Source organism: Balaenoptera physalus, assembly GCF_965194825.1.
Source record: "Balaenoptera physalus genome assembly, chromosome: 13".
In the NCBI taxonomy this organism is placed as follows: domain Eukaryota; kingdom Metazoa; phylum Chordata; class Mammalia; order Artiodactyla; family Balaenopteridae; genus Balaenoptera; species Balaenoptera physalus.
Window position 1 is genome coordinate 90,900,752 of NC_138892.1, and position 16,348 is coordinate 90,917,099.

The following is a 16,348-nucleotide window of genomic DNA, read 5'->3' on the forward strand; positions in this document are numbered from 1 at the left end:
GTCCGACAAGTTTTTGTTTATCTGTTTTATCCCCACTGATCCAGGGACTGCTGGGAACCAGGTGCTCTGCTGGGGGGCTTTGCATACAGGATCTCATTTAATCCTCCCTGTAACCTTGGGCTGACCTCTGATATCCTTTCCTCTGCCCTGAGCTTCTGCCATTGGCTGTTCTAGGACCCAGGGCAGCTGTTTTCTTATTTTAGTCGTGCTGTCGTCTCTCTGGCTGGGAACAAAACGAATGAGCCATGATGTTTTCATGTTCCAAAATGGGCTTTGGAGAGTACAGATTTTCCTAAGTTTGGAAATGCCAAAGTAGGCACAATGTCTTTTAAATCCCCCTTTGCTGATATTTACCAACAGAGTACAATGGGCTTCTGACTTGATGGTTGCCCAGACTCAGTCAACTGTCTATGTCTTTGGTCTCTTTTCCTAGTGCAATATTTTATATGTAATAGGAATTGAAATTATGTTTTGTGGAGGAAAATATTTTATCCATTTTTGCTTTGCCAAATTGTGATTCTTGTGATTGAATAAACCATCATTTGTAGGTACTGGTTTTGGACATTTTTACCATTTTATTCCTTCTTGAGTTTAACATGTCTGCTATTTATGGATCTGCTGAGATATAACCAATGCTTCTAAAGTCTTAGCTTCCTTATTTCTAAAATTAGGACAATGAGAATGTCTACAGTCCTCATCACACAATGTTGCTAAGATTAAATCAGGTAATATGCGTGAACGTGACTTACATAAAGTATTAGGCAACTGTTGTTGTCTAATACTTTTTTTGTTGCTGTTAAAAAAAAAGTTTCTTTTTCCTCTTCCTTTTCCTCTCCCTCTTTCTCTTTCTCCTTCCCAAACAGTTCAGTTCTAAAGCCATTAGGTGGGGCAGCACAGGTAGGCATCTACACTGGAAGGGCGGGGGGGCATGCTGGGGTAGTCCATAGGAAGGAGTCAGAGCCCAGGCAAGGTGGGGAAGGTCCACGCAGTGGGGAGAGACACTCACAGCAGGTGTCAGAGCCAGAGTGGAGTGAGGGAGAGGCCGTGGAGAGACTAGTTAAGTGGAGGGGGATTGTCTGAGTCTGTTCAGGCTGCTGTAGCAAAATACCACAGACTGGGTGTCTTCTAAACAACAGACATTTATTTCTCACAGTTCTAGGGGCTGGGAAGTCCAAGATCAAGTTGCCAGCCTGGTCATGCTCTGGTGAGGGCCCTCTTCCTGGTTCATAGATGGCAGCTTCTCACTATGTCTTCACATGGTTGAAGGGGCCAGGGAATTTCCTGGAGCCTCTTTCATAAGAGCACTAATCCCATTCATGAGGGCTCCATCCTCATGACCTAAGTACCTCTTGAAGGCCCCACCTCCAAATACCATCCGTCTTTGGGGGTTTAGGATTTCAGTATATGAATTTTGGAGGGAACACAACATTCAGATCATAGCAGGGATTGACCCAATAAGTATTAAATTAAAGATAATGAAACTAAGTATAGATGTGCATGTGTGTTGTATATTGTGTCTCTCTGACTGCTGAGAGGGCCTGTGACACCCCAATAACAAAGAGCACATCTAACACCCAGGTCTTTATATCATTCTACACTAAAAGGAACCAGGACTCACTGAAGAAATTGTTACTTCTAGGGCTGTGGCAGGAAAAGTAAAAGATGAGCCTAGAACTTCTTCTTGTGTCAAAAAATCAAAGAAATGCTCAAAGAATGATGGAGATCTGTCAAAAGTTTACAGAAACCAGTTTGAAGGGGCTCCCACTGGCCAAATCAGGCACAATTTAAGTATCAAAATAAATATAGATAGCAATGAATTAGAATACATTGAACAAGGAACCATGAATCCAATACAAGTATAAGTTTATTGAGGAATGGAATATTTATATAGTTTCAAAATAACTCCCCCCAAATACTTACTAAAAACAAAGGAGAAACAGAGGAAGATTTTACAGTGGAGAAACCAAAAAGACATGACTTTAATCAAGAGATCAAAGTAAACATCAGAAGTAATGAATAAAGTGTAAATCCCTTGCCACCTGATGAAATGCAGTGAGAAGAACGGAGTATCACCTCTGTGCTATATCTACCAAAGATGCATAACTTACTCTAACCATGAGGAAGCATAGGACAGGCCCGAACTGAAGATCAAATTTCAAAATAACTAGACTGTAGTCTTCAAAAGTGTTAAGGTCATGAAAGCCCAAGAAAGTCCTTGAACTCTTCCAAACTAAAGGAGACTAGAGAGAAGTGACAACTAAATGTGACATGTGACTGTGAACTGGGTCCTTTGGTTTAAAGGACAGTATTTGAACCACTGGAGAAAGTTGAATGGGATTTAAGGATTAGATGGTAGTGATGTATCAATGTTAATTTTCTGATTTTGATGCTTATAGTGTGGTTATGTAAGAGAATGTTCTTTTTAAAATTGAAGTATAGTTAATTTACAGTGCTGTGTCAGTTTCATCTGTATAACAAAGTGATTCAGTTATATATATATATATATATATATATATATATATATATATATATATATATATATTCTTTTTGGATTCTTTTCCATTATAGGTTATTACAAGATATTGAGTCTAGTTCCCTGTGCTATACAGTAGGTCCTTGTTCTCTATCTGTTTTCTATATAGTAGTGTGTATATGTTAATCCCAAACTCCTAATTTATCGTTCTTCCCCACACCACTATCCCCTTTGGTAACCATAAATTTGCTTTCTATGTCTATGAGTCTATTTCTATTTTGTAAATAAGGTCATCTGTATCATTTTTTTAGATTCTATACATAAGTGATATCATGTTTGTCTTTATCTGATTTACTTCACTTAATATGATAATCTCTAGGTCAATTCATGTTGCTACAAATGGCATTATTTCATTCTTTTTTTATGGCTGAGTAATATTCCATTATATGTGAGTGTGTATGTACATATATATATTAATATATATATGGTATGTATATATATATATATATCTTCTTTATCCATTCATCTGTTGATGGACATTTAGGTTGCTTCCGTGTCTTGTCTATTGTAAATAGTGCTGCTATGAACATTGGGGCACTTTTCAAATTATCTTTTCAAATTAGAGTTTTCTCCAGATATATGCCCAGGAGTGGAATTGCATGATCATATAGTAACTCTATTTTTAGTTTTTTAAGGGAGAATGTTCTTGTTTGTAGAAAATACATCTTAAGTATTTGTGGATGATGGGCATCCAGTAAGCAATTTACACACAAATGGTTCTTGAAAAAATATTAATTCTCCTCACATTGTACTTGCAACTTTTCTGTAAATTTGGGATTTTTTCAGATTATATATATATATACATATATACCTGTATTTATATATAATTATATGTATAATTTGTATAAAATTAAATTTTAATATAATTTTAAAAATATATAATTTATACATAAACATATATATAATTCTCCTATTTCCCCATTTTATGAAAGTTCTCACCAAACCAGTTATATGTTATCTGTCAGCCTCCCCCCATAGCTAAGTAAGTTATTAAAAATAATTTCTAATAAATTTTAAAAATCAGATTTTAAAGTACTGGGATAATAATATAATTTATACATTATAATTATATTATAATTTATAATTCATCATTTTAATAAATAGGAGAAATAGAACTCATTTATCTAGGTGACCAGTTAAGTAGCTATTCTATTCACAACTTTCCAAGTATAGCTGGCTGTCTCTGGTCTCCGCCTTTGCAGAAAATTATAGGCTGTGCAGTCCAAGAAAGGACTCATACTGGTGCACGAGAGCCAATTGCTGAATTTTCAGAAATGCTGTAGGCCAGTTTTAAACACAATCATTGTGTAAAATTAAATTACATAGACTTAAAAAAAATCAATTATGCTAAAAAGAAAGGTAATGCTCAAAACTCATTGCATCCTAGTTGTTTACTGCATTTTCCTATTACCTATGCTCTTGAGGTTATTTATGACTATTGTACTCACATGGTGGAAATATTCTATAAGGAGATACTGCTGCTCTTCCCATCTCCAGTTCAGCGACATCACATTGGTAGCTTGCAATTGGCCCTTAGTTCCATTTCACTTGGCTAACTCATGCCTGGGGCATATAAGGGTAGCTCCCCTTTTTCCTCCTCAAGGTGGGAATAAATTGAGAAACAAGACAAGGGCCAGCAGTCAGAGAACCAAGTAAAATCTTTATTGTCAGTAAAGTCTGGGTTGGAGGAGTTTAGCATGAGAACAAAAATGGATACAATAACTCCCTATCCTCTAATCTACACCTGGGAACCTGAGGGAAAGTTAGTACTCAGAATAGATATTTACAGAGAATGGAGAGAGGAGAAAAAAACACCTGGACATTTTCCTTTTTCTTTTTTTCTTATCTCTCTCTTTCTTTCCCCAGAATCTAGAACACAAGGATTCTACAGTATTGAAATATTGAAATAACAAAACTGTAGGAGATTTTTTGCTTTAATTTCTTCTTTCTTTTCTCTTTTTTCTCATTAGAATTTTTCTTTTTCAGGTGATTTTGCACCCAGAGTTCCTATCCTCTACCAGCCCCTTGTTACCCATGGATTATGAAGAGTTTGTCCGAGGTTGTCATCTTGGAGTATTTCCATCATACTATGAACCCTGGGGTTATACTCCAGGTATGTGACATGTATAGATTGGGAAGTGTTTTAGATTTTATTAGTAGATTATTTTATGCACATGTATGTAATATTCTAAGTTGATATGTCATTTCTAAATGATATGTCATTTAAAACTACAAAACCAAAACCTTAGTAGAAATGGTTGGATCTATCCCAGGGATCCATTTTATGTTTTGTAGCTCCTGACATAAGAATAAGGACATAGGGCTTCCCTGGTGGCGCAGTGGTTGAGAATCTGCCTGCCAATGCAGGGGACACGGGTTCGAGCCCTGGTCTGGGAAGATCCCACATGCCGCGGAGCGGCTGGGCCCGTGAGCCACAATTACTGAGCCTGCGTGTCTGCAGCCTGTGCTCCGCAACAGGAGAGCCTGCGATAGTGAGAGCCCCGCGCACCGCGATGAAGAGTGGCCCCCACTTGCCACAACTAGAGAAAGCCCTCGCACAGAAACGAAGACCCAACACAGCCATAAATTAATTAATTAATTAATTAATTAAAAAAAAAAAAAGTTCTCATCACAAAGGAAAAAACTTAAAAAAAAAAAAAAGAATAAGGACATAATACATAATCATTTATGTAAGTATAGGAGATTGTGGTTGGGCATACTTTAGGGGGTATCTGAATTGTTGCCTCATTGCATTCCAAAGAAAAAGAATGTTTTATAAAGATTATATCTTCACCAGTCCTACCCATTAATATGAAGGAGAAATTAACTGCAAGGAGGTTAATATGAGAAACAATTTTTGTTTCTAAAATTGCTCTAAAATTTATTTCAGAATTCTTTTTTTAAATGAAAGGATATATGTATCTTTTAATTAGATAACACATTCATGTGGTTGAAGACACCAATAGTATAAAGAGATGTACAGTGAGAAGTCATCTTCACACCCTTGTCTTTCAAAAACGAGGTACTTTTAACATAGAATGCCGGTTCAGTGGTAGGTATTATGCCCAATGACATAGTTCAATTCAGACCCTCCACCTGCCTCCCTTTCTGTTCGGATGGTGGATTCTCAGATCCACTATCTATTTTTCTTTTCTGGCCCCTACTGGCATGGCTGCCATTAGTATTAAGAGACATCAATTTGTACTTGTACTGAAATGCCTAATTAAAAAAGAAACAAGTACTTTAAATATATGCCAATGCAAAGAAGACAATGATGGCTTTTCCATCTTCTTGGTAAACAGCGATTTTCCTCCTAGTATAGATATAATTCCATTTATAATTGTAAAAGAAAAGGCTCAGAAAACATTTTTATTTATAATGAATACATTTTGCCTTCTGCATCTCAATGTCATTATAGGCCAAGTAAAGGGCAGCAGCAGTCAGGGTTAGAGAGGTCATAGACTGAATTATGAAGAAGATTTTTTTCTAATCTTTACATTTTGATCCCAGAATTTTAGTATAGAATTTAAAATTCTGTATAAATAGGATACTATAATCTTTACAATAGGAGTGACATGAAGGCTCTTCATTTTTTGACATAGGTCCTATTCTATTGTTCTAGGCTCCACCAAGAATAATTTGCCAGCAGCTGTAAAACCATTAGAACTTTTGGGGGAAGATTGAAAAAGAATTATCCACTCTTGAAACATGACAGAGAAAAGTTATTGATCTAACTCCTCCAGCTACGTCTCTTGTAGTTCTAAAAATTGTTCTCGGCACAAATTCCACTTTTGTGAAGGCAATGTCTTCTTACCTATGAAATGCCCGCATAGTTATCTTAAATTGCTGATAATAGAGTATCTATCTTTTGAGATACATTAAAACAATTCACTTGACGAACTTAAAACTTTGTTATAGACTCTTATTCCTATTATTTCTAGGAAGTAACATAATTTACGATTGGAAATATTGAGAGCAAAGAAGTACAAAACCAAAGCATGAGTGACCAAGGGAATGTGGGAAGTCATTTATATTGGGTAAAGAGAATGTTATCTAACTTACAGCAGCCTTTCTGCCAGAATATCATTTTATAGGACAAAGTTAAACTTAACATGAAATGATAGAGGAAATATATTTAGTGTGTTAAGATAAAGGCCAGCAAATGTGTTGTAAAAAATAAGTAGATGGAAAAAGGGGTGTGAGAAATATGTACCCTATAGTGAATGAGTCATTCTCTGTTTTAAATTAACCCAAGGGGAATTCCCTGGTGGTCCAGTGGTTAAGGCTCCACGCTCTCACTGCCGAAGGCCCAGGTTTGATCCCTGGTTGGGGAACTAAAATCCCACAAGCCACATGGTGTGGCCAAAATAAATAAATAATAAATTAACCAAAAGAAGTTGGCTCCTCCTTATTTATAGAAACAGCAAAACCTCTGGTGGTATACATTTGGCATTAGCATATTAGATACCTCTCTAACTTTTTTTACATAGTTGTTTTATGTTGTACTAACTCTCCAGAAAGGGTTAAAATCTGTGTTTTGTGTTTTGAGAAAACCCAGTGAAGATAAACGCTGACTTCATTAAATTCACTCAATGAACATATACTGAGCTTACATGGGTCCCTGGCATTTTATTATATGGGTGTCAATGAGTATTTAATAAAAATAAGGACCTGTGAAGTTCCACAGAATTGTAGGCAAAATTTTTCTGGGGAGGAGTTCCAGAGTTTTCATCTGATTCTCAAATGGGTCAATAATCCCCGTCCCACCTTCCTCTCCTCTACCATCTTCCCCCAAATTCGGAAACCACTGTTCTCTAGAGCTAAACCAAGAGGAAATACTTGCAGAACAGGAGAACATGGGTCACGAGGAAATCTCTTTTTATCCACCCATCCCCACTAGCCAACCAAGAGAAATTCCGTAATAAAATATAAATTTCATGTTAACAATTCAAACATCCTTGAGTGTGTTAACATGTCTTAAGACACATCTGATATTGTCTAAAAAAAAAGGTTTTGACTAAAAGGTGGTAGAGGATTGAAAGAAACCATGGGTTCACTGAGCACCTGAGAAAGTGGAGGGGGTTGGTGGCAAGAGAGGTGAATATGATTGGAGGAGATGGCTCTTTCCAAAACATATTTACTTACCCCATAAACTTGCCAAATACTTAGTGACACAAGCTTAGAACAGAGCAAACAACAAAGCCAGCTGGAATGAGAGAGGCAGTGTAGGGTAGCAGTTCTGAGCAAGGGCTCTGGAGCTGGGCACCTGGCTTCAAATCCCAGCTCTACCACGTTGCCTGGCTTGGTGAAGTTGGGGAAGCTGTTTAACCTCTCTGTGCCTCAGTGTCTTCGTCTGTAAGATGGGGATAATGGTAGCCTCACTTCATAGGGTGGTTGAGAAGATTAAATTAGTTCATGCATGTAAGGAGCTTAGTACCGTGCCTGGCATAAAATAAATGTTGCTATTACTAGGTGGACTGGGGCTTTTCCTTCTCTGCGTGTGTAAGAGGATATTGTTGCTGGTTTGAAGCCAAGCCTTTGTCTCTTTCCCCTGGCAGCCGAATGCACCGTGATGGGTATCCCCAGCGTGACCACCAACCTCTCCGGCTTTGGCTGTTTCATGCAGGAGCATGTGGCTGATCCCACTGCATACGGTGAGACTTTTCATCATGAACCCAACTGCGGGAGAAGCACCAAACAAAGCACGGGGTCTTTACAGAGCCTGACTCTAACGCTATCCTGATGATTAAACTTTTTATACTTCTTGTTTAATTAAAAGTAGATTTCATTATATGGTCCATAGAAAAGATTAGAATGATATTAATTTTGAACATATTGCTCAAAAGACAAACTACAAAAGGAGTGTTAAACTTGGACAAACATTGCCTTTTCACCTTTTTATGTTTCTGAACTGATTTGGTCCTCTATTACCTACAAGTGATAATGACAATAACCATAGATTTGGAGTACATGTATTGATCAGCATAATTATAAGTTCCATGCCAAGTTATCAAAATTCACATTTAAGACGGCAGATGGTATCACCATCTCTATGTCCATGCTGCCTAGCAGCAAGAAAAGTTAGAATGGGCTGATGCTCTGCCTGGACATTGCCCATTCTCTGGTCTTTTAGAATTGCATTGTCACTGTTGTCTTTCCTTGGTTGACAGCTCTGGTCTTCACCCGTGGCTGCACGGTGGGGACACTGGGGAACCTAAAAAGCACTGAGACCCAGGTCTCACCCCAGAGATTCTGGTTAGTGAGCAGCCCCGAGGACGATCACTGACCCGAGGTATCCCTATACTGCCAGATTTTCTTTAGCAAGATCTGTTTTGTTGGCTGTGTGTTGGTGACAGTTGTGAGCCATTAGAAGGAAATCACAGGAGAAATACAGTCTCAGAAGGGAAAAGATAAAGCAGAGGCAGTAGGGGGGTCAGGGAGTGGATAATCACGCAGTTCGTGATAGACCCTAAGGAACAGGAGTAGAAGTGCTTTAAGGTTAGCCTTATCTTGACTTGTGCTCTGGCTTTCGTGCCCCTCAGGTATTTACATCGTTGACAGGCGATTCCGCTCACTGGACGATTCTTGCAATCAGCTGACTCAGTTTCTCTATGGATTTTGCAAACAGTCACGCCGCCAGAGGATTATTCAGAGGAACCGAACCGAGAGGCTTTCAGACCTTCTGGATTGGAGATACTTAGGCAGAGTAAGCAGGTTTATGATACACACAGAGGACCCCTTTAAAAATCCCACTGGACTATGAAAGAATTGATTCGAGTTGTAATCTGCAAGGTCAAGTCTGTATCATCACTGTTCAGATCTCAGTGATGCTTTCACGTACTTAATATGAGTACCTTTGAGCTTGATATGAATCCGCAAAGTCCCAACCCCAATTTTTCATATTTAGTTTGAGACCAGAACAGCCAGTCCAGCAGCATCTAGCCATGATCTTACTAATTATTCTATCACCAGGGCTTAACTTGATGCTTCACAGGTTTCATGAAGATGAGGAAATCAAGAGAAAAGTCCCTATTTTGTTTCACTCTAAGAGATAATATGATCACATTCCTCAACTACAGTGGGGAGTGGAAATAATCTTGTTTCTCAAAATGACAGGTACAGGAAATACCTCCTTTCAATCCTGCCATTAGTTTATAAATACTCAGACGTTCATATAGCTCAGCAGTGGATGATTTAATAAAAACTAAATTGACTTTGCCTTCACATAAAGTATCTGCTTAGATACTGCTCAACTCTGGCTGACAAATGACAGATAAGGCCACCAGCTGAGTATTTACACACACTAATGCCAGTAGTCACGCTCATTTCCACCCAGGAAGATTAATTTTGCTGTCTTCATTTTATAATGAAAGCAGGATGATACGCCCCTTAGAAGCTATGTTTCTTACGTAAGGTCGGAAGCAGGATTTAAAGCCAGTGTGTCTGATTATTCAGGCCCCATCTTTTTCTCCATGCCACACTGCTTCTCTATGGAGTAAAACCAGTGTTTTCAGTTGCCTTAGTGCTCAATTCAGAGTTCAGTAAAGCCAGTATGTCCTTCCCCTCCAATTTTTGATAGTATTTCTTTACTTATTCCTTGAAAAATGATAAAACTATAAATTGTCATATTTTTTCTGATTCTTAAATTTAGGATGAATAAAATCTGCCACTTTAAAAAATATATATAAATATATTTATAAGTAGGAGAATAAGATTTTATATAACAACTTGGTTATTGAGATATAAATATATAAATATACATCTTTTGTAACCCATGGATTGGTTTTCTATCATAGTATTACCAGCATGCCAGGCACCTGACATTAAGCAGAGCTTTTCCAGATAAATTCCACACGGAAACCACATCGCCACCAATGGTAAATATTTTATGTATCGTTTATTTGTTTTGAAAGCTAAATGTCTTACGTATGGTTAAGTCCTAACAATACCTTTTATTTGGAAGTAGCTAAATTCACAAACTATTGTACTTTTTCATAGTGTTGCTACAAAGCAAATAGAGAAACTGACAAATCAGACCAACTCTAAGCCCTCAGTTCAGAGTTAGCTTATGCACAGGCTGAGCAGTCAGCTAATTCATGTCACTGGAGAAGCACTTTCATATGAAAACTCTCCTTGCCTTAGTGCCTGAAACCTCTCTTAGACATCCATTCTTCTGAGGGTTGTCAAAAAAGAAACTGGCCTGCTCTCATTGGAAGTGAATTTGCTATCCAAGGAGACGTTTAAATGTAGGGTGACGACTTGGCAAGAGTAATAGTGAATTCGAGCACCGCAGGAGAAATTGAACTAAACGAGCATTTACGCATGGAAATTCAGCAGTGCCCACCAGGGCGTCTTCCTCTAATATTCCCTTAGACATTTATATTCTTGAGGCTAGAGCAGATTACTTGTCATCACATTCGCTTAGAAGGAAACACAGCTTGAAGTAGGGCAGTATCAGGCATTTCTCTTCAGTGGAATTAGTCCTTACAGCAGTCTACACAGCGGTCCAAGAGCTAAACTTCTCTGTTCCCTACCCACCAGGTGAAAACTTAGGTGCAAAAGATGAAACCCATATCATTGACTATGAGATCCATTTTAGCTTAGTAGTTCCACATCCCACAGGACCCAACATCTCATGTAAATCCTCACAGATAAGCTTCTATGGTCTCCACAAGGAATGTGAGCAATTACAAGAGTCATCAAGTTCAAGGATTTCCAAATACTAGAGACCTTCATCAAGTATTTATAGATCCTCCAAAAGCAGATGTCATTTTCCAATCAGGAGTCACTTTCACTATAAACAATTTTGCCTAATACCTTATATTCCACCTCTATTTGGTGTCTGGAGACCAGATCTAGAAAGTTAACCCAAGGGAAAATTTGCTCATAGAGAAAGTGAAAGAGTTTTGTAAATCCCTCAGTATACAAATTCCACTTCCCATGTCCATGATTCTAACAGAGTGACTTGCTTAGCTTACTTAGAGGTGGTCACTGCCCTTGATGATAATTCAGCTATATTCATTCATTTATTCAACTAATTCAAATAATAAGTATTGAGCTCCTATGCTCCCTAAGTGTAGGACTCAGCTCTTTTTTTTTTGGTATTGCTTTCAGGTAAAGTAACTGAGCCTTGAAATGACTGTACATGTATGACATAATAATGTCTAAAAATAGTTGCAATTCAGAGTGATAAGTGCTGTAACAATTTTATACATTTGTCTTCCTGATTGATGAAGCATCTGCACTCCTAGAGAGCAGGGATCATGTTTTTCATCTTTGTTTCCTCCTGCCCCATAGGTGTTGCTTAGTATGTGTTTATCAAATGAATTATCTCAGAGCATCTTAGGTAGAAGGGCAATTGATTAAAACCTAGTGATGTTTACTCATTAACTGAAAATAAAAGGAACTGGTGGAATTTTAAGGTCAGTGAAGTGGCCTGACTTCCAGGAATCTTTCTAGTGGGTGTTGTCCATGGAATATCCAGGCTGCTCATGTTCTGGAATTTGATTGAGCAACTCTGAAGGATGACATAGAGACTGATAATCTCAACAGTGTGTCATGGCAGTTGATATTAAAGGCTCTGGGATGATCACAGCCCTGGAACCACTCTTTGCTCTACCACTTACATGCAGTATGACCTTGGGCAAATCATTGGCCTCTTGGACCCTCAATTTTCTTCTGTCAGTGGAAAGAACAAATTGGTCAGAGATTAAATAAGATCACAGGTATATAGCCCCTGGCACATTTCAGTGCTTGATAAAAGAAAGCTATTTATTTAAGGAGTCTCTCTTGAACTTGGTTGGACCAGAATCAAAATAAATCAAAGTTAATAGCCCCTGAACAGACCAAAAAATCCAACTGTGTTTTTTGTTAAATGCACATGCCAAGTGTGTACCTCATTGAAAAATCAAAAAGTCATTCTAATGTTTTGTGTCTTTTTTTTTGTCTTTGGCAGACAGAAGGGTTTAAATATCCCAGGCCTTCCTCAGTACCACCTTCTCCTTCGGGATCTCAGGTCTCTAGTCCTCAGAGCAGCGATGCGGAGGATGAGAATGAGGAAGAAAGATACGATGAGGAAGAGGAGGCTGAAAGGGATCGGTTAAATATCAAGTCACCATTGTCTCTGAATCATGTTCCTCGCGGGAAGAAGAAGCTGCACGGCGAATACAAGAACTGAATTCCACTCTGGTCGAACAGGCTAATTTAGTGAGAACATAGAAAGAATGATTACTGAAAGAAATGAAAATACCACAGGTTTCATTCTCTTCTTCTCAGTATAACAATGGGATTTATTCTCTGCCTAAAAAGTGGAGGAGATGAAGTGAATGGCAATTTTGTAATTTATAATAAAATCCAACTCCTTTTGCCCCAGTCAGTTCAGGATCTAGGAAGAGTGTTAATTAAAGGAGGAAGACCGGAAGTGTTTTTAAAATGGTTATTTTAAGCGATAAGAATTTTCATTTCCTAATGCTGATTTTTTACTTATCATCACCATAATCCTTGGCTTAGTGTTTATACAGCTTCTATACCTGCTAAACCAATCTGCCATTTCCCTCACAAAGGATCCTGATCTTAGCTATGAAAGTGTTCTACCTTTATATTTCAAGTAATTTGGTCTTTAGTGATTATTCTTATTTTTCACATGAGGCAGAACCATGAATTTATACCTAGCTTTGCAGACAATCAAAATCCATAGGACAGTAGCTATCCTAAATCCACATGTTGATACATATTAATGCATATGTACAAGGTCACTTCTCAAATTAATGATCGGGAGATGTTACCATCTGTACTGTACCATCTGACTGTAACAGTTTTTTCTATTGTTTAAAAGGAAAGCCTTTTTGAAAACATGGTCAGTCTTCCATAGGTGATAAATTGTTAAATCCCTATGAATAAATATATCAATATTTAAAGATTTAACTGCATTGATAATGTTTAAAATTCTTTTAGACATTTAAATAAGATAATATGTGCAAAAACACCTACTATAAAATAGTGCCTTATGAAGGATAACATTTAAAACTGTCTTTTAAAAAAATTAGCAAAAAGAAAATAGTCTACTTATAATAAGGACAATGTCTCTGAGACATTGTTGAATGATTGTAGTTAAACATATTAATGTTTTAAATGTAGTTAAACCTAAATCAGCAAAAAAACAAAACCCAAACCCCACATTCACTCATGTATTGTTTTTTCCACAACTGAATGTTGTTACATTTAGATCCCAGTGAACACCTTGGTTGGCATATTGGTTGGCCCAGGTTTGTAGGGGCTCTAAAAAAGTTTAGGTCTTCTCAGTGTTGGGTTGTTGATGGCAATAACGGAAGAGTAACAATGACAGTGTGTCAGATGGTGCAAGACCAGTGGAAAACTGCACTCCAGCTCTATCACCCCGTTGTTAGGGGAGAGTAGAAGAATGGCGGATACAAGCAACAACTCAGGTCAAAATGGAAGATTGTTGCAAACTCCCCTAATTTAGTGGTTTGTAAGGAAGGAAAATAAATTACCTAAAGCCTAATCCTTAAAAAATGCCCAATGGATACCAATTAACCCAACTCTCCAAGCTCTGCAGAGGAGATCAGAAAAAAAATATGAAATAGATTTGTATTACAATCCAAATACTCATTTGCTGAAGTGCCAGAAAGATCTCATGATAAAATGGGTTTCACTTTTGCAATAACCATGAAATATATCCCTAATAAAGTGGTGCAATGTGTGTATTCAAGTGATACTCTTGATTGGTAATTGGTTGATCCACGGCTACTGAAAGCATGAGCTATACAGAAGCTATAACTTGTTAACACAAAACTTTAAAATTCAAGTTTTTTTTTTTTTAAATGAAAGAATAGTTCTCTGATTACAAATGAGTACAGGGCTTCCCTGGTGGCTCACTGGTTGAGAGTCTGCCTGCCGGTGCGGGGGGCGCGGGTTCGAGCCCTGGTCTGGGAGGATCCCGCATGCCGCGGAGCAGCTGGGCCCGTGAGCCACAACTACTGAGCCTGCGCGTCTGGAGCCTGTGCTCCGCAACAAGAGAGGCCGCGATAGTGAGAGGCCCGCGCACCGCGATGAAGAGTGGCCCCCACTTGCCGCAACTAGAGAGAGCCCTCGCACAGAAACGAGGGCCCAACACAGCCATAAATAAATTAATTAATTAATAAACCCAAAGTTTAAAAAAAAAAGAAAAAAGAAATGAGTACAAATGGTATAGGACACATGGAAATGACTGATTTGTAAACACCTGGCTTCAAGTGGCATGTGTAAGAATCAGTTTCTACCCTGCACTTGGTCCTCTATTCAGACAGCTGCTGCCACCTGACTCCAACCCCTTGCTCCAGTCACTTAGTTGTCCGTTCCCCAAGACTGACAAACCCTGGTGTTCTAGTTGTTCTTTCCCCAATATTGACAAAGCTTGGTGAGGAACAACCAATAGGATTGTTAGGTGACTGTGTGTCTAGCACAGCACCTTATACACAGTAGTTGCATAAATGAATGGTTTTATTGGGAGAAACATAGATACAAAAAACTGATGCTCTTAAAGTATGTATAAAAAAAGAAAAAATAATAAATAATAAATAAAGAATGTATGTATCCAGAAATTGGAGGACAGGAACTACGGAAAATTGTGTGTGCTTGACCAGCTGACAGCAAGACTTTTTTTATGCATTGTACCACCCTTCCTTCCATGGTAAGGGCTAGAGTGAACAGAGTTGGCTTTACATATACAGATGGGAATATAAAATATTACAAGTGCTATACTAGAAGCTTTCCAGGACACAAGGAGTTCTCAGAAGAGGGATTGGTTAAGTGTACTTGAGGAGATTCAAAGCGACTTCCTAGGACGATCCTAAATTTCTATGAAGTAATGTGGGAGATACAACTGCCCACTTCACATTGTGGTTGTAAGGATAAAATCAAATTAGACGTGAACATTTCCTTAAGGGATTTATAGTCCAGTAGGAGACCAACAGGTTACATTCCCAGCTCCTCTTTCTCCTGAGGCCAGGGTAAAATAATGTAACTCAGGGTTGGTAGGATATAGACCTTTATTTCTCATCAGCAGGTAAAGAAGAAATGCTAGTTGGAGGCTGATTTTAACCTCTCACCTTCTCTCCTTGCTTAGGATCACTATGGTGGGGGAGAGGAGTCATCCTCTGGGGAAAACCAGGGAAACAGAGAGTAATTGAGAGCCCACCCTAGAGGCCACGTAGCCACAGGGGAAGAAGGCTATAGAGGCAAAGAGGAGAAGAGCAATTGGAACGGGGTGAAAGTGGCTGCAAGTCCTATCTGGAGGTGGGGTATTCTAGTACAAGGACATGCACAGGAGGCAGATATTTTCCAATTTTAAAAGACAAGCCATACAATGTGAAAAGTTTTGACCACTGATCACTTATTCATTTCAGTTTTGAACAAGATAGAAATAAAGAGAATTGCAAAGACACCCCCGGAGAGATAGAAAGTTATAGCAAACCGGGCATATGCAATTACTGGGTTAATGTGCACATCTGTACGGCAGAACAATGTTCAGGAAATTCAAGTACTTGTAATATTGTAGCTGATATTATAACAGCTGTTGGTCATTTAGACAGCTTTTACAAACTCTGTTTTAGTGGGAAATACTTGAGATTGTTCTAGTTGTGGAAGAATTACTTTGTAAGATAGACTTTAAATGTATTCTGGGACTAGACATAGTATTTAAGCAGTCCATATGTACAAGTCTATGTCAGGTGAGTAAATAATTCTCAATAAACTGGACATATACACTGTCTAGAAAATCCACTTTAAAATCAAACAATAATTAATGACAGGCACCTA

At 38.2% G+C, this 16,348-nt stretch overlaps 1 protein-coding gene across 2 annotated transcripts in view; it reads left to right on the top strand.

The window, feature by feature from the left end:
* Positions 1-13,697, top strand: part of GYS2 (glycogen synthase 2) — a 56,265-nt gene extending 42,568 nt beyond the window's left edge. For both annotated transcript variants that reach the window (XM_082419749.1, XM_082419750.1), the window contains 5 exons: positions 4,520-4,646; positions 8,092-8,187; positions 9,076-9,239; positions 10,330-10,410; positions 12,489-13,697. In XM_082419749.1, the coding sequence (XP_082275875.1) occupies positions 4,520-4,646; positions 8,092-8,187; positions 9,076-9,239; positions 10,330-10,410; positions 12,489-12,710 (690 nt within the window). In that variant the 3' untranslated portion in view covers positions 12,711-13,697. The remainder of the gene's footprint in view (positions 1-4,519; positions 4,647-8,091; positions 8,188-9,075; positions 9,240-10,329; positions 10,411-12,488) is intronic.
* Positions 13,698-16,348: the final 2,651 nt, after the last annotated feature.